The sequence below is a fragment of the Brachyhypopomus gauderio genome, chromosome 5, assembly GCF_052324685.1.
Source record: "Brachyhypopomus gauderio isolate BG-103 chromosome 5, BGAUD_0.2, whole genome shotgun sequence".
NCBI classification, from domain to species: domain Eukaryota; kingdom Metazoa; phylum Chordata; class Actinopteri; order Gymnotiformes; family Hypopomidae; genus Brachyhypopomus; species Brachyhypopomus gauderio.
The window spans coordinates 15,292,603-15,320,102 of NC_135215.1; the positions used below are offsets into that span (position 1 = coordinate 15,292,603).

The window sequence follows — 27,500 nt, forward strand, 5'->3', positions numbered from 1 at the left end:
GCAAATGTGTGCAAATGCACACAATGTTTACTAGCCAGTTTTACTAGAGTGTGAAACATCACTGGACTAGGATTCTGACCTATACAGGGGTCAGATTTCAAAATGAGAATAACTGCAAACAATACATGCTAGAATGATTCAGTTAATTAATCATATTTCCAAACTTGCAAGATTAGTGGTCATTTATAACATTCCAAAAATAAATTAATCTTTCCACTGCATTTGAAGACGGAAACAGAAACTTAACAGAAACTCCACAGGAAGCAAGGCAAAGTCAGCTTACTTGTTTAGCAGTTTTTATACCCAGAGGCAATTCAGTGTGCTTCACACAGATATGAGAAATTTAAATAATAAAGCTTATTACATCCCGAGATCTATCGCCTCAGGAGGGATTTTGTCAAAATAAAGAAGAAAGAGAAGGTTACATTAAAATGCACTTGAAAATGATTTACAATAGCTTATTTAGATAAAAATGAATTAGATAATGAAATATAAAAAATAATTAAAAAGGAATAAAATAAAAAAAGGAAATAATAAATAATTTAAATGAAACAAAATAAATTTAAAGAAATCAATTTACAGTATGAAAAACCCTTCATAGATGTAATAATAGATGTAAAGTGATTGAATCAAGGCTGTAGAAAAGATGTTCAGTGGGGGTTCATTTTAAGTGGTTTGAAAGACACAGATGCTTCTATTTTTGAAAATGGTTACCTTAGGTGAACATCTCACAGCTTAGGGAGTTTATTCCAGCTGACTGCAGCATAACACCTCAGGAGTGCCTCGCCATGTTCAGTTTTCATTCCTGCTCCTCTTAATAGGTCAGACTCCACTGATCTGAGGTGTCTAATAGGTGTCTAAGGTATCTAATAGTCTAATATTTTTCCAGCATATTGGCAATGCATGAGGTAATGTATGTATTTTCTGCTCATTGAATAAAGGATTGTAAAAATCTATGCAGAAGCCGACCAGGAGCTAATGTAATGATCCAAGTGCAGGAGTAATGTGTTCATATCTTGTAGTGCTTGACACAAATCTGGCAGAAGCATCTTGAATAAGATGGAGCTGTTGGGTGGATTTCTGAGGGAGGCCAGTAAGAAGCCATTACAAAAATCTGAGTGATTTTTTTTTGGGTTTTTTGCCAGGGCCGGAGTGGGCCACTTTTTCAGCCCGGGAGTTTCATGCCCAAATACGGCCCAAAATTATTTTCCCCTCCCAATTGGCCCAAACTAGAGATTGACATGAGCCGGCCCATCGGAAATCCTCCCGAATCTCCCGATTAGCCACTCCGGATCTGATTCTGTCTTTGAATTTAATGGAGCTGTTAAAGTTCTGAGTTCTGAGTCAGTCAAGGCTTCACTTAATTCTCTCAGTTAAACTTTGGAACTGAGAAAAGCATTGACTTTTGCTTTTTTTTCTTTTTTAGGGTGAAATATAATCACTTCTGTTTTATCCTTAATCAATTGAAGGGAAGGGTTATCACTAAGACCAGAGCATGATAAGCAATTGTTTTGCTATTTGGCCAAATGGGAGAATGTTTATGCTAAAGAGTAGTGGCCCAAACATTGATCCTTGGGGGACCCCACATGTTAGAGGGGTTTGCTCTAGACAGGCCCGTTGACAGTTTTGCTGGGGCCAGGGACAAGAAAGTTTCATGTGCCCCAACACTCACCCCCCCGAGCTGAAGCTTACTAACTCTGCTGCTAGTAGATGAGTTGATCTCTTAACATGTACACGGTGCAAGACACATTATTCCACATCAGATAACTTAAAGCAAAAGAATTATTGACTGATATATTTCCTGTGATCTTCCTGTAAGGATTTGTAATGTTGTTTCATTTTGGTTCAATATACATGGGCCACAGGTTTTGGTGATAATAAAGACTGTAGCAAATTTCTTTCCAAGTCCTGCACTGCCATGAACAGCTCAAGTTTGTTTGAGCAGGAAACATAGCAATGTGAAGTCCGGCATGGCATTGTGTTGTTCCCTCCTGTGTTGTTCCACAGGTCCAAAATAATTTATCCCAGAACACTCAGTCTAATGAGAAAGCCCCGCTGTAGAGCACAGAGAGGTATGCCTGAGGGATGTGTTTGTGTAGGTAGACCCTGATTGTTTTGTGAGGAACCTGACTGAGCTTATACCTTTTAGATCTTTGGAGACTGAATGGAAAATGTCAACATTAAATAGATTATCTGAAGGTTGTTACTGCTATTCAGCTGTTGAGTAAGCTGTATAGTGTGTGTGTGTGTGTGTGTGTGTGTGTGTGTGTGTGTGAGAGAGAGAGAGAGAGAGAGAGAGAGAGCATATCTTGTAATGATAAAGGCGATGTCCATCTGACACAGTGATAGCTCAATCACCTTGACCTACACCACAGACTGAATGCTAAATCAATTATTTGCTGTGTCCTCCATTATTGAATGAGTGTGCATTACAGTAGAAGCAGACAGGTGTATGTGTGGGAGTTTCTTATGTAAGTGTGCCTATGAGTGTGAATTATCTTGTGCATGCATGTGGGAGGCTGCTGCTTTCTGGAAGTGCATCAGGGAGGACTAGTAGGGATCTGGCAAGTGAAGATTGCAGTTGGGAACTGAATGAATGGGATGGTTTGCTCTTAAAACATGGCATCAAGTATCTGAAAGTATTTTAGCCTGTTGCTAACTGTAGCTAACTGTGTGTATTTTTGCCTGTGTGTGTGTGTGTGTGTGTGTGTGTGTGTGTGTGTGTGTGTGTGTGTGTGTGTGTTTGTGTGTGTGTGTGCCATAGAATCAGTGTGAAGAGGCGATTCTTGACCATGGTAAAACAAGCTCGGCCCCGCACACTAACTTTGAGATGGAAGAACTGGAGAGTAAGTACATCCATATTTCTCTGTCTGTCCATCCATCCGTCCATCCGTCCATCCATCCGTCCATCCGTCTGTCTATCCATCCGTCCATCCATCCATCCATCCATCCATCCGTCCATCCATCCGTCTATCCATCCATCCATCCATCCATCCATCCATCCATCCATCCATCCATCCATCCATCACTCTCTCTCTTTTTGTGAGCATAGTCTCATTTCCCAGTCACTCTTTAATGTGTAGTAGTTGCAGAGGTATTATGCAGTAAGCCTGACTCCACACTTTTGGCAGAAAAAAGCAGCATAGCTAAACAGTACCATCACATCTAGAGACACCCAGGATGAAAACAAAGTTCATTTGTGATGGGCAGTAATGCTATTTCCTTGTGCAACAACAAGAAAGGAAGACACACTTGGGAGAGCAGGAACACAGAGAGAGACAGAGAGAGATCAGGAACACAAAGAGGAGAGAGAGAGAGAGAGAGAGAGAGAGAGAGAGAGAGAGAGAGAGAGAGAGAGAGAGAATGAGAGATAAATCAAAAGTAATCATTCTTAAATGAGTGACTGACTGGTTTACTTGTACCAATTCACTGGTCCACTCATTGTCCTCTGGGACCCAGCACCTTTACTGACTTCATTACTGGACATTAGACTACTTAGCATCATGCTCATTTTCCCCTGCCACTGCATTAATTCACTCTACTCACCTACGTCCAGCCTTTCTCTCCTGTGCTTAAATACTGTGGATAATGTTCAGTGGAAGTTTGCACATTGGAGGTGATTAGTATATACTGAATTTTAATATAGTATGTACACACTTTAAAAACCTCACACTCTTAAATCCTCACAATGCATGGAAGGTTTCATCCCAAATCCAGCACTCTGTGACCGTACACTAACCTGAAGTGGGCTGAGGACTAGTGAGCATCAGAAACACTAGGATGAAACATCCACGATTGAGGAATATGCCGGGAAGATGAAGATGAAGATGGCCTGAAGTGATGAAGCATTTAGTGAGTACCACAGACAGCAGGAACCTGAGGAATGTGGAGGCGCAGGTGTGATGGGAGGGTAACCCCTTCACAGTGTGGACCACTGGCCAATAGAGCAAGAAGCTGATAAGGAGAAATCCTACCTATGAATGTTGAAGTCTGGCTTGACAGACAGCACAGAGGCACTAATCATGGCAGCACAGGAACAAGCTCTGAATATGAGATCAGTAGAGGCTGGATCTACCACACCAGGTGGGACCACAGATGAAGGATGTGCAAAGATGCCCCAGACAGCACAGTACAAGAGCGGGATGCAAGATTCTAGCAGGGAGAACAAACATGGAATTCTATAACCAAGCAGCTGCCACAGAACACAGAAACATCTGTGTTAAGTGCAGACAGGAACCCCCGAGGTCAAAGTGCATTACATCCACCATCTGAAGGTGGTGGAGACTGACCCAGCTAAGACCCTGTGAGATGTCCAGATACAGACTGATAAAATGGTAATGGCTAACCAACAGGACACAGCAGTGATGGACAAACAGTAGAGGGCCGTAGTGACAGATGTGCCAATGCCAAGTGAAAATAACATCAGGAACAAGGAACATGAAACACCCAAGATGTACCAAGGGCGTCATTAATCACGACACTGCTGATGCGCCAGCAGTCATGTCATTGATCACATGACATTCATCACACGTCAGTGTGTTCATGCTTTCACAGTCTGTGATATTTTTGTTCACAAAAGGCTCTAAACAGAGCAGCATGAATCAAAGCTCCAGCTGTGAGCCACCATAATGCAGGAAACAAGCATTGTCCAAGTCCTACCTCTGAGGCACTAACTAACAGTGTGCGTGTGAGTGCGTGTGAGTGTGTGTGTGTGTGTGTGTGTGTGTGTGTGTGTGTGTGTGTGTGTGTGTGTGTGTGCGTGTGAGTGCCTGCATGTGTGATTAGAACTGAATAGAACAAGCTCTACTGTCCAACCACCTCATACAACAATTACAATAAGATAAATATGCACCAATCAATCATAACATTAAAACCTCCTGCAAAATATTGTCTATGAGCCAAGAAAATAGCTCTGCCCTGTCAAGACAAGGATGCCACAAGATCTCCATGGGTTGGACTTTCCAGCACACCCCACAAAAGCTTCGTTGGAGAAATCGGAGTCTGAGCCAACCCGAGACCTTTTTGTCACATTCCTCAGACCCCTGAGCGGTTTTGGCAGTGTTGCAGGATGCGTTTTTCTACTGAAGGTAGTCACTGTCGTTGCTTTGAAGGACTGCACGTGGTCTGCAATAATTTTTAGGTAGGTGGCACATGTAAAAGTTGCATACACATATACCAGGACCATTGGTTTCTCACATGGTGTACAGGAAGCACCATGGAGCCTCATAGGCACAACCTGCAGTGCCCAGCAGGATCTGACCCCGTTCTGTCATAACCATTAATGTCCCCATCAGTTTGTGCTACAGTAGCTCGTCTATGGGATTGAAGCAGATGGCCGTCGACCACCATGTGCACGTGTGAACCGTGGCCCGTGCGTGACCCTGTCACCACTTTTCCTCTTGTCCTTGCATGGAACAGTTTGGTAGCGACTAACTACTGTATACTGGGATCAGTCCACAGGATCCGCCTGATCTGAGATCATACTTCCAACATGTCAACTTCAAGATCTGACTGTTCACTAGCTGCCTAACATCTCCCAGCCCATGTCACGTGCCACCATGAAGAGATATTCGCTGTTGTGAATCATCATTGCGTAACTTTCAGAGATCACCACTAGGCAAAAGGAGAACAGAGACAGTTGCCCACGTGCCCATGTCAGTGTCATGGTGCAAGCTTCTTCCATGGTGAATCCATGGGACCTCCAGCCACATGGTGAATCCATGGGACCTCCAGGGACATGGTGAATTCAGCTCTCCAGGTGTAGCTTCCATAGCTACAAGTGAAGACACACAGGAAGAGTAGATAACAGTCAAGCTGAGGAGGATTTCACCCTCTTCGTTAGAATACACACACCTCTTGCAGAGTACACACACACACACACACACACACCCGCACGCACACACACACACACACACACACACACACACACACACACACACACACACACACACACACACACACACACACACACACACACACACACACACACACATTTGCAGGGACTTGCTCCCTTCTTAGTGAGACTGCACATGAAAAAATGTGAACACTGTTCAACATACAGTTTGAACGGCCTCTGTGGGATCACCGTGACCGACTTAAATACCCCACCGGGACCTCCCGAATGAGTCCTGGATGAGGTCTGCTGACAGCGGCTTTACTGTAATGCGCCTGCCTTCTTTCTCACCCAGGCCACAGGGCCGTGTATGTGGGTGTGCACGTTCCTCTAGGCAAGGAGAGCCGGAGAAGGCACAGACACCGGGCACACCGTCACCACCGCAAGAGGACCAAGGAGAGGGACTCGGACCCGGAGGCGGGGGAACGGGACTCCCCCACGCACGGTGAACACGACCGCATTCATGCTGTCACTTACACTGTCACACGCTGACACAAAACTCACAGCTGTTTTCACTTAAAGCAGTTTTCGGATTTTATTTACTGATGTGGGCAAAAGCACTATCAAGCACTATAACGTGAGCCTAACAAGCTTTGCGGTATATTGGTTTTTGGAAACTTGTATCTTTATAATGGAACATGGCAGTTTATGGTTCTAGATTGGTTTGATCTGTTTTAAGTATGATAGTGTCTGTTTTCTCTATGATTTGGGAATGCTGAATATGGAATGTGTAGCTACTGTTTTGATGGCTTTTAAAATCTTGAGAATTTATTTTCTTCTCTTGAGTCTTCTCACTTTAACAATTTATTTGAGATAATCCTTTGAGGTATGTATGTATGTGTAAGTGCTTGCTGTGTGTGTATTTGTGAGATAATATGTTTATGGGAGAGAGAGGGAGACATTGATACATTTACATTACATTTACAGCATTTAGCGGACGCTCTTATCCAGAGCGACTTACAAAAGTGCTTTGCATCTGATCACAGAATTAATCCTAGGTAATAGTACGGATAGGCCAGAATTCAAATGTCATTACAGACAGACATACAATTTGAGAACAGCAGCAAGTGCAGAGTTAGTGCTCTGTTAAGAACTCAACAAACAGGTGAGTCTTCAGTCTACGCTTGAAGATAGCAATAGACTCTGCAGTCCGAACAGCTAATGGAAGATCGTTCCACCATCTTGGAGCCAGGACGGAGAATAGTCTGGAGCTTTGTCTTCCATGAGACTTTAAGCATGGAGTTTTGAGTTGAGCCAAGCTTGAGGTTCTGAGTGCTCGCTGTATGGATTGGCTTTTGACAATGGACATCATGTAGGGAGGGGCCAGTCCATTTTTGGCTTTGTAAGCAAGCATCAAGGTTTTATATCTGATGCGTGCCGCTACTGGAAGCCAGTGAAGAGATCGTAGCAGAGGAGTCACATGTGAGAACTTGGGAAGATTTAAGACCAGGTTCAGTAAGTAAAAGTCCTCACCAGGATTTTGCTCAGGCTTCCTGGATTGTGTTGATTCCACTAATTTTACCTGGATTGCACTAATTAGAAAATCTAGCAAGCTTGAGCAAAATCCTGGTGAGGACTTTTACTTTCTGAACCTGGAATTGACACCTCTGGTCGTGCTGCAGCATTCTGAATTAGTTGTAGAGGTCTGATGACCCGTAGAGGAAGACCTGCAAGTAGAGAAATGCAGATAGATAGATAGATAGATAGATAGACAGACAGACAGACAGACAGACAGAGCGAGAGAGAGAGAGAGAGAGAGAGAGAGAGAGAGTCTTGTGAATAGATTGCTAATTTAACACCTGGAGTCTCTGGAGGTAACCAGGTCCTGGAAAGAGATGAAATGAGTCACACAGACACACAAAAACACAGGCCTGTCAGAGACACACACACACACACACACACACACACACACACACACACACACACACACACACACACACACACACACACACACACACACACACACACATTGCAAGGCTCAAATGCCAAACATGCTCATCTTTTTCTGCTTTCCCTCAACAGATACTCCATCTCAGCGGGTGCAGTGCATTCTGGGTACTGAGGATGATGATGTGGAGCATGTTCCTCATGAGCTGTTCACTGAACTGGATGAACTCTCTGTTAAACATGGAAACACAGAATGGAGAGAAACCGCCAGGTGTGTGTGTGTGTGTGTGTGTGTGTGTGTGTGTGTGTGTGTGTGTGTGTGTGTGTGTGTGTCTGTGTGTGTGTCATAGGATGATAGGAATGCATCTTTAATGCAATTCGTATTTGAAAAATGGACCAGTATTGAAAAAGCATCAGTATTACAGTGTTTTGGATACACATGTCAATAGAACTACCAATAAAACAGTAGTACAAGCATGTGTGTGTGTATGTTTGTGTGTGTGTATGTGTGTATGTGTGCATGTGTTTGTGTTTGTGCACATGTAATGTGTGAGTGTGCACGTGTGTATTTTTAGTGATAGCTTAGGTTAACTGATAGTAAGACACCCTGAATTTACCTCCGTGCCTGATTCAGCCACAGCCAATGAGCTGACAAGGCACCGTGGAGGAGTCTTTCTACTGAGGGGGGGAACGTGTTAGGACCACACAAGGCAGCGTGGAGGAGACTCACTACTGAGGGGGGGGGACGTGTTAGGACCACACAAGGCAGCGTGGAGGAGACTCACTACTGAGGGGGGGGGACGTGTTAGGACCACACAAGGCAGCGTGGAGGAGACTCACTACTGAGGGGGAGAACGTGTTAGGACCACACAAGGCAGCGTGGAGGAGACTCACTACTGAGGGGGGGAACGTGTTAGGACCACACAAGGCACCATGGAGGAGACTCACTACTGAGGGGGAGAACGTGTTAGGACCACACAAGGCAGCGTGGAGGAGACTCACTACTGAGGGGGAGAACGTGTTAGGACCACACAAGGCAGCGTGGAGGAGACTCACTACTGAGGGGGAGAACGTGTTAGAACCACACAAGGAGGAGGAGTCTCACTACCGTCTGGACAGGCCGTTACTTCACCCGCTACCATCTTACATGTTCATGAGAGTGATGGCATAGAGGGGGAGGGTTGAACGTAACACCCGTACATGACGTGGCCTGAAAGACTAAATGCCTTCATGACAATTTAATCTGTTTTGTGTGCTGACAGTCGCCTTGGCTCTCAGTGATCTTCAGTGAGCAGGTCTGACCTTCCATCCACAAGTTCTCAGAGTTCCTTTCCATTCTACCAGTTCCACAACCAGAATGTGGTCTGCACTTTGAAAATGATTCTTTTTTTAAATCTGTGTGCACACTCCTATCTCCCCGACACCTGCTGCAATCAATCAGTTGTTTTTGAAGGTCTGTAGAGCCGCGATGAAAGACCTCGTTATGTGCTTTGTTGAACATTTGGAGGTTTTGTAAGCTGCATTTGTGTTGCAGTTTTTTTTCAACTTATTTCAAAGGTTTCTCCAAACAAATGTAGCTGTTCTCAAACCGCAGCAACTAGAACACAATGTCCATCTATAACAACTTTCAATCTCACTGCAAACTGAAATATTGCTTGCATTTCTCTTAAGAACTGTATGATATTTATGTTCTCCTAACTATGCAAACATGACACCCAATGAGAATGTTGCATTCAAACCAACACAGAACTGCAGGTAACTGTCTGCTTTTGTACCATCACATGAGTGAGCACAACCGCTGTTGCTCCTCCCACATCTATCTACCCTCCGTCAGCTACACTCGCTGTGCCTTCTCTCTCGGACTAAGTCTAAAATCCTTCTTCTAAGCTCTTCATGGTCTAGCTCCTACCTGTCTCTCAGAGCTCATCCATTTAGATCGTTCTTCTCGTAGCCTTCGATCCTCAAGTCCTGCTCGTCTTTCTGTCCCACGTTTGACTCGCAACCACGGATGACAGCTGCTTCAGCCACACTACCTGCCCCAACTCCTCACCTATCTACCCCCGCTCCTCTCCATCTGCCCCCGGTCCTGCCCTATCTGCCCCCACTCCTCTCCATCTGCCCCACTCCTTCCCTACCTGCCCCCTCTCCTCCCCAAACTGCCCTCACTCCTCCTTTACCTGCCCCCACTTCAGTCTATCTGCCCCTTTCCTCTCCATCTGCCCCCACACCTGCCCTACCTGCCTCTACACTTTTGAATTTTTTCAAAGGCTGTTCAGTCTCTGCTTTTAAGCATTCACCATTGCTAATGCACACTCAGACATGCACCCTCCCCCACCACACACATAAAACACGTGCACTCTTAAGCACGTGCACTCTTAAAATCAAAGGATGAAAAGTGCAATGTGTGGCAAATTGAACCTATTATAAAATAGCAGGAACACTTACATGGAACAGAGGTTTTTCCTCTCTCTCTTCTCTCTGTCCCTTTCTCCCTCTCTCTGTCATTCTAATCTTTCTTTCTCCCTCCCTCCTTCCCTCCCTCCTCTCTGCGACTGCAGGTGGCTGAAGTTCGAGGAGGATGTGGAGGATGGAGGGGAGAGGTGGAGTAAGCCCTACGTGGCTACGCTCTCTCTCCACAGCCTGTTCGAGCTGCGCAGCTGCATCCTCAATGGCACCGTGCTGCTCGACATGAGGGCCACCTCCATCGAGGACATCGCAGGTGTGTGTGTGTGTGTGTGTGTGTGTCGAGGCAGACAGATGTGTGCTTATGTGTATTGCAGCGCTGCCTTTCAGATTGTGGATTGTAATAAGCCACAGATGGGCTCTAATCATGCTCAATCAATATCCACCAAACCAAAGATACATCACTCTCACTCTCTCTCTCTCTCTCTCTCTCTCTCTCTCTCTCTCTCTCTCTCTCTCTCCCCTTTGTTGATTCCTCCATCACCCCACCTCCCCACCCACGCCGTGTGCAGATATGGTGATTGACAGCATGGTGGCGTCGGGCCAGCTGGACGAGGAGCTGAGGCAGCAGGTCCGGGAGGCGGTTCTGAAACGCCACCACCACCAGAACGAGGACAGACTCAGCAGCCGCTTCCCATTGGCTGTGCGTTCCCTCGCCGACATAGGCAAGAAGCACTCTGAGCCTGTCTTACAGGAGCGCAGTGGTGAGGGCCCGGTCCGCACCCCCTCCGACGCACACACACACGCCCGCGTACACCGAGCGTGGCTGGATGACTGAATTAAACGAAGACTTATGAAAATCTCTTGCCCATTAGGAAACCCAGACTTGTTTCTTTATAGCTGTTTCATTACCACAAACTAGATCACACAGCCTTGTTGGTAATTGCAGCACTGGGTGGGCTAAATGTATCTCATTGTTTCTTCATTCAGATCACGTGACTCTCTCTATTCTGTTCTCATACTCTACTCTTTGATTTAGTTTACTAGGCAAGGCAAGGCAACTTTATTTATGTAGCACCTTTCATACACACTGGCAATTCAAAGTGCTTCAACAATTACTACAATACTACAATTATGGCTTTGTTTATTTCTAACTTTTCATTTGTGCACTTAAAATTTTGTTCAACTCTTTTGCAAAATCATTAAGAGTGTAAGGACAGTATCAGGGATATCTTCGCGTCTCACGGACTGGACTGGGAATATTCCCAGTAAAATGGCTGTAACTCTCAGGCCTTAAGAAGTGAGTAGAGTGAAAAAGCTATTTGATGCTGGCGTCCCCTACTGGTGGTGCGGATAGAGCTGCACTCTGCCTTTTCTGCCTGCACTAAACGCATGGGAGGTGGGACGTGGCTGAGACGATGACTTGATTATGGCATCATCCCCCTCCGATCACAACGCACGGCGTAATCGCACTTCCGACTGCTGTAACGTATGTTTATTATGGCTGAAACCAGCTCTGTGGACGCACGTGGAGTAGAAACAACGACAGCGTTTCTACATGCTCTTTTAGCACTGGAGTGTAATCAATAATGGGTCAGGAACCAGTGACCCCAGTGCAAGTGCAGAAACACTGACACTAACGACCCAGATTTCTTGATATTTCGTGAATTTCTGCATGCCGATCGAATGATATTCCCGAGTCACGTTTGCTGTGGTGCACTACATTATGAGCATGTGTGGGACTTGTTATGAGGATTTGAATGCCACGTTTGCTAGCCTGTGGACCCCTGTCTGCTTGGCATAATTTCAGTACCCAGGAGTGACGTTTTGGGTCTGATATTTCTGTGTTTCCCATAACAACCACGCATGCATGGTTTCATAACTCTACTGGACTTCTACGTGACTCTGTGTGTGTCCTTCAAGACTTCCCAGAACATTCTTTTCCTCAGACTGTTCCTTTTTCATCTTCTCTCCACCCTTTTCTCTTTCTCCCTTTTCCCTCATTTCTAGGTGAGGGCTTGTCTGCTTCTCGCAACTCCCTTCTGAAACTTGGCGGCTCCATCACCAATCTGTCCCAGAGACGCGACTCGCGTGTATCCATGCTCCTAAACCACCTCCTCCCTGGCCCCGCCCACGGCCCCTCGCCCAGCCCCAGCCCGCAGAACACCCCACCCACCCACCGATGGTCTGACTCCACCCACAGACCCCAAGTCCACCTGGACATCCCGGAGGTCGTGGTGTCGCCTCCGGTGGAGGATGAAGAGTCTGAGGGGATATCTGCAGAGGAGGAGGCGTTGGACCCAGGAGCTCGTCAAGGCAAATATTAGAGGAGATGACTCTCAATAAATCACCCAATTCTACGTCTCTTACTCATCGTGTCATCGTCTCACCAACCTTCACCTTTCTATCTATTTCATTACCCTCCCAACCTGCCCATTGGCTCATGCATTGGCTTAGCTTTGACAGATTTCATTTTAACATCTGATCCATCCATTCATCCATCCATCCATCTATCCACCCATCATCCATCCATCCATGTTTTTGTGTGTGTGTGTGTGTGTGTGTGTGTGTGTGTGTGTGTGCGCACGATACAGCACTCGGGCCCTGCCATGTTTATTCAGTCATGCAGTAAACTTTCCCATCCCAGTGAGACTTTCCCACTGTTTTTCCTCTATTTATTCCCGTTTGACGTTTTTACTTGCCTGTTTTTTAGTACGAGTGCTTGTAATCCCAGGGGAGCACTCAGGACAGAGCCACTCACCTCTGTGGACACGGAGCCCCAGAGCGTGCGAACTATCTGCTAATCAAAATCAAGAACTGAAACTGTGTTCTGTCAGCAGACAGCAGATCTATTGGGCTGAACATGGGAACTGTAAACACTTCAGTGTCTCTTGTCCTGCACATTGTTGGTCATATAAACAGAAGGGCTATGTCACTGAGACCCAAACAGTATGACAGGCAGTTGATTCTAAACCCGCGCCGAAGGTTCTAGAACATTCTGGCGGTGTTGGCCAGGCCTGGTTTCACCTGGCCCCTCCTTGTCTTTTCTGCACCTCTAAACAGACCCTAAACAGACAGCACTCGCAAAATGAAAGGGGAGACCTCCTCTATCCTGTCATGACTGTATGTGTGTTATTTTCCAGCTGTGTGTGTCTATTTGAAATAGCACAGACACGTCTCATTGTCCTCCAGAGCACAGTAGCTTTCTAAGCCTGTATGCATTCATTAACATGCACCAGACAGAGACACACTCTCCTGCCTTCTAGATAAGGTAGCTGTTAGATGCCCTTAGTTCCTAATTAACTTCTTAGAACACTGTGTGTGTGTGTGTGTGTGTGTGTGTGTGTGTGTGTGTGTGTGTCTGTGTGTGTGTGTGTGTGTGTGTGTGTGTGTGTGTGTGTGTGTGCATGTGTGTGTGTGCCCATCTAAGCCTCGTCCGTAGAGGTAATGTTATGTGGTGTATGTGCGTCTATGACTTCTATGGCTTCTAGATAATGCACTTATTAAATGCCCTCAATTCATAATGAACTTCTGTGTGTCTCTCCATGTCTCAACTGTGGAGTTGTGGTCTGTGGTTTGAGTTTGTGTCTTTGGCTTGACCGTAGAGGTGGTATGTGTTTATGTCTTTGATTTGGCAGTAGAGGTATGTTGTGTGTGTATATCTATGGCTCAGCTGTAGAGATGTGGTGTGATGTTTGTGTGTGAGAGAGAGAGTGTGTGTGTGTGTGAGTGTGTGAGTGAGTGTGTGCTTGTATAGTGAGTGTACATTCCTCTGTTCATCTCTGAATAAGGAGATGCTGGCGCGGACACTGTGAGTTCAGGCCAGACTATTTCTCCCATAATGCCATGCTGCTATGGGCTCTCTTAACCCACAGGTCCCCACTTCCCACACTTCATCTACTCACACAGTGTCATCAGGGAAGGGGGTGTGTGCTACTTCTGATCTGCAGCCAGGTTCCAAAAACTCTAACTCTAACTTATTTTACGTGAAACTGGTCTCAGATCAGATAAGGCCATCGTCAAGCAGATGGAGAGCATATGTAGTTCTCCTCAGACTGGCACAGTTCGATGCCAGAGTTTGCTAGAAGTGATTGCAACAAATCACACTCTCAATAACATGTTTCTCTCTCTGTTTTGGTGTGTGTGTGTGTGTGTGTGTGTGTGTGTGTGTGTGTGTGTGTGTGTGTGTGTGTGTGTGTGTGTGTGTGTGTGTGTGTTTCCCTCAGGTCCACTGCTACCAGGACTCTCTCGCTCTGGCTCTTTGGATGCAGGCAGACCCAATGACAACAGTACAACCAAATCTGGCAACAGCAAGGATGGCAGCACTGTTGACCTCAGCAAGGTAACACACACACACACACACACACACACACACACACACACACACACACACATACAAGGCATGCATATTCATTCAGACACTTTGAAAAATGATGACCTCTGACCTCTGCCTTTTCGGTTGTTCAGCACCCTTTCATATGCATGTGCACCAGAGCCAGAATGTTGATCTCCTGCTCATGGAAGGCTCTCAGCACGCCATGTGGAGTAACGTTACTGTGTGGAGTAACGTTACTGTGTGGAGGACGCTGGTTCTGCCTCTGCCCTGCTTTGCAGCTTTGTGCCCATTCCAAGTTTCTAACCTAAATTCTCATTATGCTAAATTGCAGCAAAGTCAGCTGCTCTACTGGGACTGACAGAACCAAACCACTCTGGGTCTCTCTTAGTCAGTGTCTCTACTGGGACTGACAGAGCCAAACCGCTCTGGGTCTCTCTTAGTCAGTGTCTCTACTGGGACTGACAGAACCAAACCACTCTGGGTCTCTCTTAGTCAGTGTCTCTACTGGGACTGACAGAACCAAACCGCTCTGGGTCTCTCTTAGTCAGTGTCTCTACTGGGACTGACAGAGCCAAACCGCTCTGGGTCTCTCTTAGTCAGTGTCTCTACTGGGACTGACAGAGCCAAACCGCTCTGGGTCTCTCTTAGTCAGTGTCTCTACTGGGACTGACAGAGCCAAACCGCTCTGGGTCTCTCTTAGTCAGTGTCTCTACTGGGACTGACAGAGCCAAACCGCTCTGGGTCTCTCTTAGTCAGTGTCTCTACTGGGACTGACAGAGCCAAACCGCTCTGGGTCTCTCTTAGTCAGTGTTTCTACTGGGACTGACAGAGCCAATCCGCTCTGGGTCTCTCTTAGTCAGTGTCTCTACTGGGACTGACAGAGCCAAACCGCTCTGGGTCTCTCTTAGTCAGTGTCTCTACTGGGACTGACAGAACCAAACCGCTCTGGGTCTCTCTTAGTCAGTGTCTCTACTGGGACTGACAGAACCAAACTGCTCTGGGTCTCTCTCAAAGTCAGTGTCTCTACTGGGACTGACAGAGCCAAACCGCTCTGGGTCTCTCTTAGTCAGTGCCTCTACTGGGACTGACAGAGCCAAACCGCTCTGGGTCTCTCTCAAAGTCAGTGTCTCTACTGGGACTGACAGAACCAAACCGCTCTGGGTCTCTCTTAGTCAGTGTCTCTACTGGGACTGACAGAGCCAAACCGCTCTGGGTCTCTCTTAGTCAGTGTCTCTACTGGGACTGACAGAACCAAACCGCTCTGGGTCTCTCTTAGTCAGTGTCTCTACTGGGACTGACAGAGCCAAACCGCTCTGGGTCTCTCTTAGTCAGTGTCTCTACTGGGACTGACAGAGCCAAACCGCTCTGGGTCTCTCTTAGTCAGTGTCTCTACTGGGACTGACAGAGCCAAACCGCTCTGGGTCTCTCTTAGTCAGTGTCTCTACTGGGACTGACAGAACCAAACCGCTCTGGGTCTCTCTTGGTCAGTGTCTCTACTGGGACTGACAGAGCCAAACCGCTCTGGGTCTCTCTTAGTCAGTGTCTCTACTGGGACTGACAGAGCCAAACCGCTCTGGGTCTCTCTTAGTCAGTGTCTCTACTGGGACTGACAGAACCAAACCGCTCTGGGTCTCTCTTAGTCAGTGTCTCTACTGGGACTGACAGAGCCAAACCGCTCTGGGTCTCTCTTAGTCAGTGTCTCTACTGGGACTGACAGAACCAAACCGCTCTGGGTCTCTCTTAGTCAGTGTCTCTATGGGACTGACAGAACCAAACCGCTCTGGGTCTCTCTTAGTCAGTGTCTCTATGGGACTGACAGAACCAAAGCAGTCTGTGACACTCAGCCTCTCTGATGCTACTGACAGAAAAAGTAATCTTATTAGTGACTTATATCAGTGTTGATTTTCTTCTCACAATTTCTCTCTCTCTCTCTCTCTCTCTCTCTCTCTCTCTCTCTCTCTCACACACACACACACACACACACACACACACTGTACTCTTTCTTTCTCTCAGGTGGACATGAACTTCATGAAGAAGATCCCTCCAGGAGCAGAGGCCTCCAACGTGCTGGTAGGGGAGGTGGATTTCCTGCCTCGGCCAATCATAGCCTTCGTACGCCTCTCACCTGCTGTCCTGCTAACAGGACTCACAGAGGTGCCTGTACCCACCAGGTAACACACAAACACTCATACACACACACACACACACACACACACACACACACACACACACACACACACACACACACACACACACACACACACTCGTATACACACACACACACACATAAGCTGAGAGTATATATAAACATTCTAATTTATACCTAATTTAGAGAATGATGAGTTGCTGGAAAGCAACTCTGATAATAAATAAAAAAAACTCCTGATAATAATTAAATAATTATATTATGAATCAAATATGCTATATCGTATAACGCTTTATGTTATTATATATTGTTAGCTCAGGATCAACTGTACATGTGTGTACATTCGTGTGTGTGTGAGACAGGTTCTTGTTTCTGTTGCTGGGACCATATGGAAAAGGTCCTCAGTACCATGAAATCGGACGCTCCATGGCGACACTGATGACAGATGAGGTGAGATATTAGCCAATGGGCCATAACTCACATGAGCAACCTTCATTACGCTGGATGACATAATGTGTTCCGCTTCAAGGACGCTGCTGAAATCAAATCAGCTTTCCATAAATAACCAGTTAATGTCAAATCAAAAAACTGCATAAAGGCCACAACGCCTCCCTGAACGCATCCCTGGAGTCTGAAAGATTCTTCAGATTGTTGCTCGGTCTACTTGCAGCAGTCTGTTCTGTACAAGCTCGGACAGCAGCTCCCAATCAAGAGACCACAGTCAGTTGTAGTCAGAGAAACTCTATGAGCATCAGAGGGAAGACTGAAGTGTGTGTGAGGGAAATGGATGTGGTGTGGGGAGGGGGAAGCAGGGAGTGTGTGTGTGTGTGTGTGTGTGTGTGTGTGTGTGTGTGTGTGTGTGTGTGTGTGTGTGTGTGTGTAGGTCAGAGGGCTGATGAGCAGTAGAGCTGATTGGAAACAGCCGGAGATTAGGCAGCTACAACTGCTGGGATGTTCTACTGATAAGGGACGTCCTCTTTTTTACACAATGTCAAATCAGAGAGGACAACTGGTTCTACAGTTCCATTCCAAGCTCCATTCAAAGGTTCAGTGTCGTCTCTCTGTAAGTTTCGTCATGGTAGGTCTCTGTAAGTGTTATCAGGGTAGGTCACTGGGAAAGTGTTGTCAGGGTAGGTCTCTCGGTAAGTGTTATCAGGGTAGGTCACTGGGAGAGAGTTGTGAGGGTAGGTCACTGGGGGAGTGTTGTGAGGGTAGGTCACTGGGGGAGTGTTGTGAGGGTAGGTCACTGGGGGAGTGTTGTGAAGGTAGGTCTCTGGGGGGATGTTGTGAGGGTAGGTCACTGGGGGAGTGTTGTGAGGGTAGGTCTCTGGGGAAGTGTTGTGAGGGTAGGTCACTGGGGGAGTGTTGTGAGGGTAGGTCACTGGGGGAGTGTTGTTAGGGTAGGTCACTGGGGGAGTGTTGTGAGTGTATGTCACTGGGGGAGTGTTGTGAGGGTAGGTCACTGGGGGAGTGTTGTGAGGGTAGGTCACTGGGGGAGTGTTGTAAGGGTAGGTCTCTGGAGGAGTGTTGTGAGGGTAGGTCACTGGGGAAGTGTTGTGAGGGTAGGTCACTGGGGGAGTGTTGTGAGGGTAGGTCTCTGGGGGAGTGTTGTGAGGGTAGGTCTCTGTAGGAGTGTTGTGAGGGTAGGTCTCTGGAGGAGTGTTGTGAGGGTAGGTCACTGGGGGAGTGTTGTGAGTGTATGTCACTGGGGGAGTGTTGTGAGGGTAGGTCACTGGGGGAGTGTTGTGAGGGTAGGTCACTGGGGGAGTGTTGTAAGGGTAGGTCTCTGGAGGAGTGTTGTGAGGGTAGGTCTCTGGGGGAGTGTTGTGAGGGTAGGTCTCTGGGGGAGTGTTGTGAGGGTAGGTCACTGGGGGAGTGTTGTAAGTGTATATCTCTGGGGGAGTGTTGTAAGGGTAGGTCTCTGGGGGAGTGTTGTGAGTGTAGGTCTCTGGGGGAGTGTTGTGAGGGTAGGTCACTGGGGGAGTGTTGTGAGTGTATGTCTCTGGGGGAGTGTTGTGAGGGTAGGTCACTGGGGGAGTGTTGTGAGTGTATGTCTCTGGGGGGGTGTTGTGAGGGTAGGTCTCTGGGGGAGTGTTGTGAGGGTAGGTCACTGGGGGAGTGTTGTGAGGGTAGGTCACTGGGGGAGTGTTGTTAGTGTAGGTCACTGGGGGAGTGTTGTGAGTGTATGTCACTGGGGGAGTGTTGTGAGGGTAGGTCACTGGGGGAGTGTTGTGAGGGTAGGTCACTGGGGGAGTGTTGTAAGGGTAGGTCACTGGGGGAGTGTTGTGAGGGTAGGTATCTGGGGGAGTGTTGTGAGGGTAGGTCTCTGGGGGAGTGTTGTGAGGGTAGGTCACTGGGGGAGTGTTGTAAGGGTAGGTCTCTGTAGGAGTGTTGTGAGGGTAGGTCTCTGGAGGAGTGTTGTGAGGGTAGGTCACTGGGGGAGTGTTGTAAGGGTAGGTCTCTGGAGGAGTGTTGTGATGGTAGGTCTCTGGAGGAGTGTTGTGAGGGTAGGTCACTGGGGGAGTGTTGTGAGGGTAGGTCTCTGGGGGAGTGTTGTGAGGGTAGGTCTCTGGGGGAGTGTTGTGAGGGTAGGTCACTGGGGGAGTGTTGTGAGTGTATGTCTCTGGGGGAGTGTTGTGAGGGTAGGTCTCTGGGGGGGTGTTGTGAGGGTAGGTCTCTGGGGGGGTGTTGTGAGGGTAGGTCACTGGGGGAGTGTTGTAAGGGTAGGTCTCTGGAGGAGTGTTGTGAGGGTAGGTCTCTGGAGGAGTGTTGTGAGGGTAGGTCACTGGGGGAGTGTTGTGAGGGTAGGTCTCTGGGGGAGTGTTGTGAGGGTAGGTCTCTGGGGGAGTGTTGTGAGGGTAGGTCTCTGGGGGAGTGTTGTGAGGGTAGGTCACTGGGGGAGTGTTGTGAGGGTAGGTCACTGGGGGAGTGTTGTGAGGGTAGGTCACTGGGGGAGTGTTGTGAGTGTATGTCTCTGGGGGAGTGTTGTGAGGGTAGGTCACTGGGGGAGTGTTGTGAGGGTATGTAACTGGGGGAGTGTTGTGAGGGTAGGTCACTGGGGGAGTGTTGTGAGGGTATGTAACTGGGGGAGTGTTGTGAGGGTAGGTCACTGGGGGAGTGTTGTGAGGGTATGTAACTGGGGGAGTGTTGTGAGGGTATGTAACTGGGGGAGTGTTGTGAGGGTAGGTCTCTGGGGGAGTGTTGTGAGGGTAGGTCTCTGGGGGAGTGTTGTGAGGGTAGGTCTCTGGGGGAGTGTTGTGAGGGTAGGTCACTGGGGGAGTGTTGTAAGTGTATATCTCTGGGGGAGTGTTGTAAGGGTAGGTCTCTGGGGGAGTGTTGTGAGTGTAGGTCTCTGGGGGAGTGTTGTGAGGGTAGGTCACTGGGGGAGTGTTGTGAGTGTATGTCTCTGGGGGAGTGTTGTGAGGGTAGGTCACTGGGGGAGTGTTGTGAGTGTATGTCTCTGGGGGGTGTTGTGAGGGTAGGTCTCTGGGGGAGTGTTGTGAGGGTAGGTCACTGGGGGAGTGTTGTGAGGGTAGGTCACTGGGGGAGTGTTGTTAGGGTAGGTCACTGGGGGAGTGTTGTGAGTGTATGTCACTGGGGGAGTGTTGTGAGGGTAGGTCACTGGGGGAGTGTTGTGAGGGTATGTAACTGGGGGAGTGTTGTGAGGGTAGGTCACTGGGGGAGTGTTGTGAGGGTATGTAACTGGGGGAGTGTTGTGAGGGTATGTAACTGGGGGAGTGTTGTGAGGGTAGGTCTCTGGGGGAGTGTTGTGAGGGTAGGTCTCTGGGGGAGTGTTGTGAGGGTAGGTCTCTGGGGGAGTGTTGTGAGGGTAGGTCTCTGGGGGAGTGTTGTGAGGGTAGGTCACTGGGGGAGTGTTGTGAGTGTATGTCTCTGGGGGAGTGTTGTCAGGATGGGTGTCGGGCTGATGTTGTCATGATAGGTGTCTGGATTAGTGTCATTAGGAAAACAATATTAGAGAACATTAACAAGATATTAAAGTCTCCAATGACACTGGATGACTTAAATTCAGACAAGTTATAGTGAAGGCGTAATGTCCAGACAGCTGAACCTGTTGTCTTGATGGATCTCCAGGTTATTCAGGGATCCATGAGGAGCTTGTAATGGTGTTGTGGGTAGTGATGCACTCTGCCTGTCTGTGTCGCCCTCCGCATGTTCAGGTGTTCCACGATGTGGCGTATAAGGCTCGTAACAGGGCCGACCTGCTGTCGGGCATCGACGAGTTCTTAGACCAGGTGACCGTGCTCCCTCCAGGAGAGTGGGATCCCTCAATCCGCATCGAGCCTCCTAAGAATGTCCCCTCTCAGGTCAGAGGTCAAGCTCATGCCCCGGCACTCAACATGGTCTCTCTCTTTCTCTGCATTCATCTGTTTTCTTCTGCCCTTCTATTTCTTCTTCTGAGATGGTACACCAATGAGCCAAAACATTCAAATTAAGGACAGCTGAAGTGAACAACGCTGGGTATTGTCACAATGGCACAGACAGTGTTCTTAAAGTCAAGGTTTTGGGAGGTGGGGACTAAAGTGTAGGGATGTTGGGGCACTGCATCACTTTATCTCCAAAACAGCAGTGGGGTGATACCAGTGCTCAGTGGTTAGACCTACCAAAGTGGTCACAACAACCAGGGACAACCAGTGAACCAGTGAAGGGTCACAGGTGTCAAAGGCTCACTGGTGTGTGTGGGGTGAAGATCAGCTGCTCCAATCCCACAGAAGTGACACTGTAGCACAAGCTGCTGAAAACGTGAACGCTGGCGTTGATTAATGCTGGCTATGACATTACCCACAGTGCACTGCAGCTTGCTGTGGATGGAGATGCATAAACACAAAGACCAATCAGAGAGCCCATCCAATGTTGTAGGTGCCTACAGTAGATTTTGGCATGCGTCACCTACCTGAACATCCCTGCAGACCATGTTCACCCTGTCTAATATATATAATGCAGCATGTCCCATTGCAATAATTATCAAAGAATGTCTTGTAGAACATGAAAATGAGTTTTGACCTGGTTCCCCTGTGTGTCTATATGTCTCTATATAGATCAGTAGTGTTTTGGTGTTGTCTGTGTGCTGTGGATGAGGAGTGTGTATTGTATGTAGTGTTTTGTCTGTATGCTGTAGATAATGATTGTGTGGGGTGTGTTGGTGATCGTATTCTGTCGGTGACCGGTGTTTTGTGGTGTTGCGTGTATACATGTAGTTTGGAGTGAACAAGTGAGAGTGCTCATGTCCTTGAGATAACTAGGAATATCATCATGGTTTGAAAATGACTGGGATACTTTTTTTGTTATTGCTAACTTTCCATTGGCAAACACAACACCTCAAAAAGAAATTAAACTAAAGCACCTGTCAGTGTTGGAGCTGAACCAGGTGTCCACTGAGAGTAAAGCTGTCGGGAAAGAGGGGGGCAGAGCTTACACACACACACACACACACACACACACACACACACACACACACACACACACACACACACACACACACACACACACACACACATGGACGCATGCAACCATGCACACACATACACACACACACACACACACACACACACACATTTGCACGGGCACATACAAGCACACACACACACACACACACACACATTTGCACGGGCACATACAAGCACACACACACACACACATATGCACGGGCGCATACAAGCACACACACAAGCACACACACACACACACACACACACACACACACACACACACACACACACACACACACACACACACACACACAATATGCACAGGCACATACAAGCACACACACAAGAACACACACACACACACACACACACACACACACACACACACACACACACATATGCACGGGCGCATACAAGCACACACACAAGCACACACACACACACACACACACACACACACACACACACACACACAAATATGCACAGGCACATACAAGCACGCACACAAGAACACACACACACACACACACACACACATATGCACGGGCGCATACAAGCACACACACAAGCACACACACACACACACACACACACACACACAAATATGCACAGGCACATACAAGCACGCACACAAGCACACACACACACACACAACAGACACACACACACACACACACACACACACACACACACACACACACACACACACACACACAGACAGACACAGCTGTCGCCTGCATCACACTGGGATTATGGGTAGGAAGCCATATTGGGCCTGATAGGTGGTTAGTGTAGCCTCCAATCATAACAGTGCTGCCCTGTCTGTGCTGTGGATGAGGGGTTGTGGGATGTGGTGCTGTGTGTGTTATAGATGAGGAGTGTGTGGTGTGTGTTATAGATGAGGAGTGTGTGGTGTGTTATAGATGAGGTGTGTGTGTTGTTTGTGTGATTTAGATGAGGAGTTTGTGGTGTGTGTTATAGATGAGGTGTGTGTGTCGTGTGTGTTATAGATGAGGAGTGTGTGGTGTGTTATAGATGAGTTGTGTGTGTTGTATGTGTGTTATAGATGAGGAGTTTGTGGTGTGTGTTATAGATGAGGAGTGTGTTGTATGTGTGTTATAGATGAGGAGTGGTGAAGTGTGTTTGGTGTAGATGAGGTGTGTGTGGTCTGTGATGTGTAAATCAGGAGTGTGAAGTGTGTTTGATGTAGATGAGGAGTGTGTGGTCTGTGATGTGTAAATCATGAGTGTGAAGTGTGTTTGGTGTAGATGAGGAGTGTGTGGTCTGTGATGTGTAAATCAGGAGTGTGAAGTGTGTTTGGTGTAGATGAGGAGTGTGTGGTCTGTGATGTGTAAATCATGAGTGTGAAGTGTGTTTAGTGTAGATGAGGTGTGTGTGGTCTGTGATATGTAAATCATGAGTGTGAAGTGTGTGTCATCTCTGTCTCGGTCCAGGTGAAGAGGAAGACTCCTGCCCAGCCGAACGGCCCAACAACCCCCACAGAACCAGCCCAGGAAGAGGAGCACCATACTGGACCTGAACTACAGAGAACAGGGAGGTGAAAACTCACACACACACAAACATATAAACACACACACACACACACACACACACACACACACACACACACACACACACACACACACACACCCAAACCACACGTATACATACAGACACACACACTCACACTCGCTCACACACACACTCAAACTCGCTCACACACACACACACACACACACACACACACACACACACACACACACACACACACACACACACACACACACACACACCACACAGACACACACACCATCTCCTCCATTAGTTACTATAGCACAAGCTGTCCTTTAATAGGAGACAGAGGCAGACAGACAGAGACATAAGTAGATACAGAAGCAGATACAGAGGCAGAAACAGGGACAGAGGCAGAGATAGAGGCAGGGACAGAGTCCAGGACAGAGGCAGAGATAGAGGCAGGGACAGATTCCAGGACAGAAGCCAGGATAGAGGCAGGGACAGCTCAGCTCCATTCCTATCTTATGGCTCCTTATGTGTGTGTGTGTGTGTGTGTGTGTGTGTGTGTGTGTGTGTGTGTGTGTGTGTGTGTGTGAGTGTGTGTGTGTGTGTGTGTGTGTGTGTGTGTGTGTGTGTGTGTGTGTGTGTGTGTGTGTGTGTGTAAGAGAAATGCTGTCAGAGGTAGCTGGGATACACACGCAGCAATCCTCCTCCAAACAGCTAGCAGCACCAGCAGGACCAGTACCAGTCATCCCTCATCATATTACCAGTACCAGTCATCCCTCACCATATTACCAGTACCACTCATCCCTCACCATATTACCAGTACCAGTCATCCCTCATCATATTACCAGTACCACTCATCCCTCACCATATTACCAGTACCACTCATCCTTCACCATATTACCAGTACCACTCATCCCTCACCATATTACCAGTACCAGTCATCCCTCATATTACCAGTACCAGTCATCTCTCACCATATTACCAGTACCACTCATCCTTCACCATATTACCAGTACCACTCATCCCTCACCATATTACCAGTACCAGTCATCCTTCACCATATTACCAGTACCACTCATCCCTCACCATATTACCAGTACCAGTCATCCCTCACCATATTACCAGTACCAGTCATCCTTCACCATATTTACCAGTACCAGACATCCCTCACCATATTACCAGTACCACTCATCCCTCACCATATTACCAGTACCAGTCATCCCTCACCATATTACCAGTACCACTCATCCTTCACCATATTTACCAGTACCAGTCATCCCTCACCATATTACCAGTACCACTCATCCCTCACCATATTACCAGTACCAGTAATCCCTCACCATATTACCAGTACCACTCATCCCTCACATTACCAGTACCAGTCATCTCTCACCATATTACCAGTACCACTCATCCCTCACCATATTACCAGTACCACTCATCCCTCACATTACCAGTACCACTCATCCTTCACCATATTACCAGTACCACTCATCCCTCACCATATTACCAGTACCAGTAATCCCTCATCATATTACCAGTACCATTCATCCCTCACCATATTACCAGTACCACTCATCCCTCACCATATTACCAGTACCAGTCATCCCTCACCATATTACCAGTACCAGTCATCCCTCACCATATTACCAGTACCACTCATCCTTCATCATATTACCAGTACCACTCATCCCTCACCATATTACCAGTACCACTCATCCCTCACCATATTACCAGTACCAGTCATCCCTCACCATATTACCAGTACCACTCATCCCTCACCATATTACCAGTACCACTCATCCCTCACATTACCAGTACCAGTCATCTCTCACCATATTACCAGTACCACTCATCCCTCACCATATTACCAGTACCACTCATCCCTCACCATATTACCAGTACCAGTCATCCCTCACCATATTACCAGTACCAGTCATCCCTCACCATATTACCAGTACCAGTCATCTCTCACCATATTACCAGTACCAGTCATCTCTCACCATATTACCAGTACCACTCATCCCTCATCATATTACCAGTACCACTCATCCCTCACCATATTACCAGTACCACTCATCCCTCACCATATTACCAGTACCACTCATCCCTCACCATATTACCAGTACCAGTCATCCTTCACCATATTACCAGTACCACTCATCCCTCACCATATTACCAGTACCAGTCATCCCTCACCATATTACCAGTACCACTCATCCCTCACCATATTACCAGTACCAGTCATCCCTCACCATATTACCAGTACCACTCATCCCTCACCATATTACCAGTACCACTCATCCCTCACCATATTACCAGTACCACTCATCCCTCACCATATTACCAGTACCACTCATCCCTCACCATATTACCAGTACCAGTCATCTCTCACCATATTACCAGTACCAGTCATCCCTCACCATATTACCAGTACCAGTCATCCCTCACCATATTACCAGTACCAGTCATCCTTCACCATATTACCAGTACCAGTCATCCTTCACCATATTACCAGTACCAGTCATCCCTCACCATATTACCAGTACCACTCATCCCTCACCATATTACCAGTACCACTCATCCCTCACCATATTACCAGTACCAGTCATCTCTCACCATATTACCAGTACCAGTCATCCCTCACCATATTACCAGTACCACTCATCCTTCACCATATTACCAGTACCAGTCATCCTTCACCATATTACCAGTACCAGTCATCCCTCACCATATTACCAGTACCACTCATCCCTCACCATATTACCAGTACCACTCATCCCTCACCATATTACCAGTACCAGTCATCCCTCACCATATTACCAGTACCACTCATCCCTCACCATATTACCAGTACCACTCATCCCTCACCATATTACCAGTACCAGTCATCTCTCACCATATTACCAGTACCAGTCATCCCTCACCATATTACCAGTACCAGTCATCCCTCACCATATTACCAGTACCAGTCATCCTTCACCATATTACCAGTACCAGTCATCCCTCACCATATTACCAGTACCATTCATCCCTCACCATATTACCAGTACCACTCATCCCTCACCATATTACCAGTACCAGTCATCCTTCACCATATTACCAGTACCAGTCATCCCTCACCATATTACCAGTACCACTCATCCCTCACCATATTACCAGTACCACTCATCCCTCACCATATTACCAGTACCAGTCATCCCTCACCATATTACCAGTACCAGTCATCCTTCACCATATTACCAGTACCAGTCATCCTTCACCATATTACCAGTACCAGTCATCCCTCACCATATTACCAGTACCACTCATCCCTCACCATATTACCAGTACCACTCATCCCTCACCATATTACCAGTACCAGTCATCCCTCACCATATTACCAGTACCAGTCATCTCTCACCATATTACCAGTACCACTCATCCCTCACCATATTACCAGTACCACTCATCCCTCACCATATTACCAGTACCAGTCATCCCTCACCATATTACCAGTACCAGTCATCCCTCATATTACCAGTACCAGTCATCTCTCACCATATTACCAGTACCACTCATCCCTCACCATATTTACCAGTACCATTCATCCCTCACCATATTACCAGTACCACTCATCCTTCACCATATTACCAGTACCACTCATCCCTCACCATATTACCAGTACCACTCATCCCTCACCATATTACCAGTACCATTCATCCCTCACTATATTACCAGTACCATTCATCCCTCACCATATTACCAGAGCAGCTCTGGACTCCAGTATAACATCCATGTTTGCTGTAGCTTTACGAACTGGACAAATGTAGAGACTCTTAACACACATTTTTAAGCAATGACAGGAAGCAGGAGCCAGCGAATAAT

The 27,500-nt window shown here is 47.3% G+C and overlaps 1 protein-coding gene across 6 annotated transcripts in view; it reads left to right on the forward strand.

Annotated features, from left to right (window-relative positions):
- Nucleotides 1-2,768: 2,768 nt before the first annotated feature.
- Nucleotides 2,769-27,500, forward strand: part of LOC143514606 (sodium bicarbonate cotransporter 3-like) — a 40,556-nt gene continuing 15,824 nt past the window's right edge. For 4 of the 6 annotated variants that reach the window (XM_077006007.1, XM_077006009.1, XM_077006012.1 and 1 more), the window contains exons 1-11: nt 2,769-2,846; nt 6,189-6,338; nt 7,916-8,051; nt 10,339-10,499; nt 10,756-10,947; nt 12,194-12,499; nt 14,410-14,525; nt 16,533-16,690; nt 17,028-17,115; nt 20,844-20,990; nt 23,567-23,670. In XM_077006007.1, the coding sequence (XP_076862122.1) occupies nt 2,831-2,846; nt 6,189-6,338; nt 7,916-8,051; nt 10,339-10,499; nt 10,756-10,947; nt 12,194-12,499; nt 14,410-14,525; nt 16,533-16,690; nt 17,028-17,115; nt 20,844-20,990; nt 23,567-23,670 (1,574 nt within the window). In that variant the 5' untranslated portion in view covers nt 2,769-2,830. The remainder of the gene's footprint in view (nt 2,847-6,188; nt 6,339-7,915; nt 8,052-10,338; nt 10,500-10,755; nt 10,948-12,193; nt 12,500-14,409; nt 14,526-16,532; nt 16,691-17,027; nt 17,116-20,843; nt 20,991-23,566; nt 23,671-27,500) is intronic. The other 2 variants (XM_077006008.1, XM_077006010.1) reach the window with 2 other exon arrangements.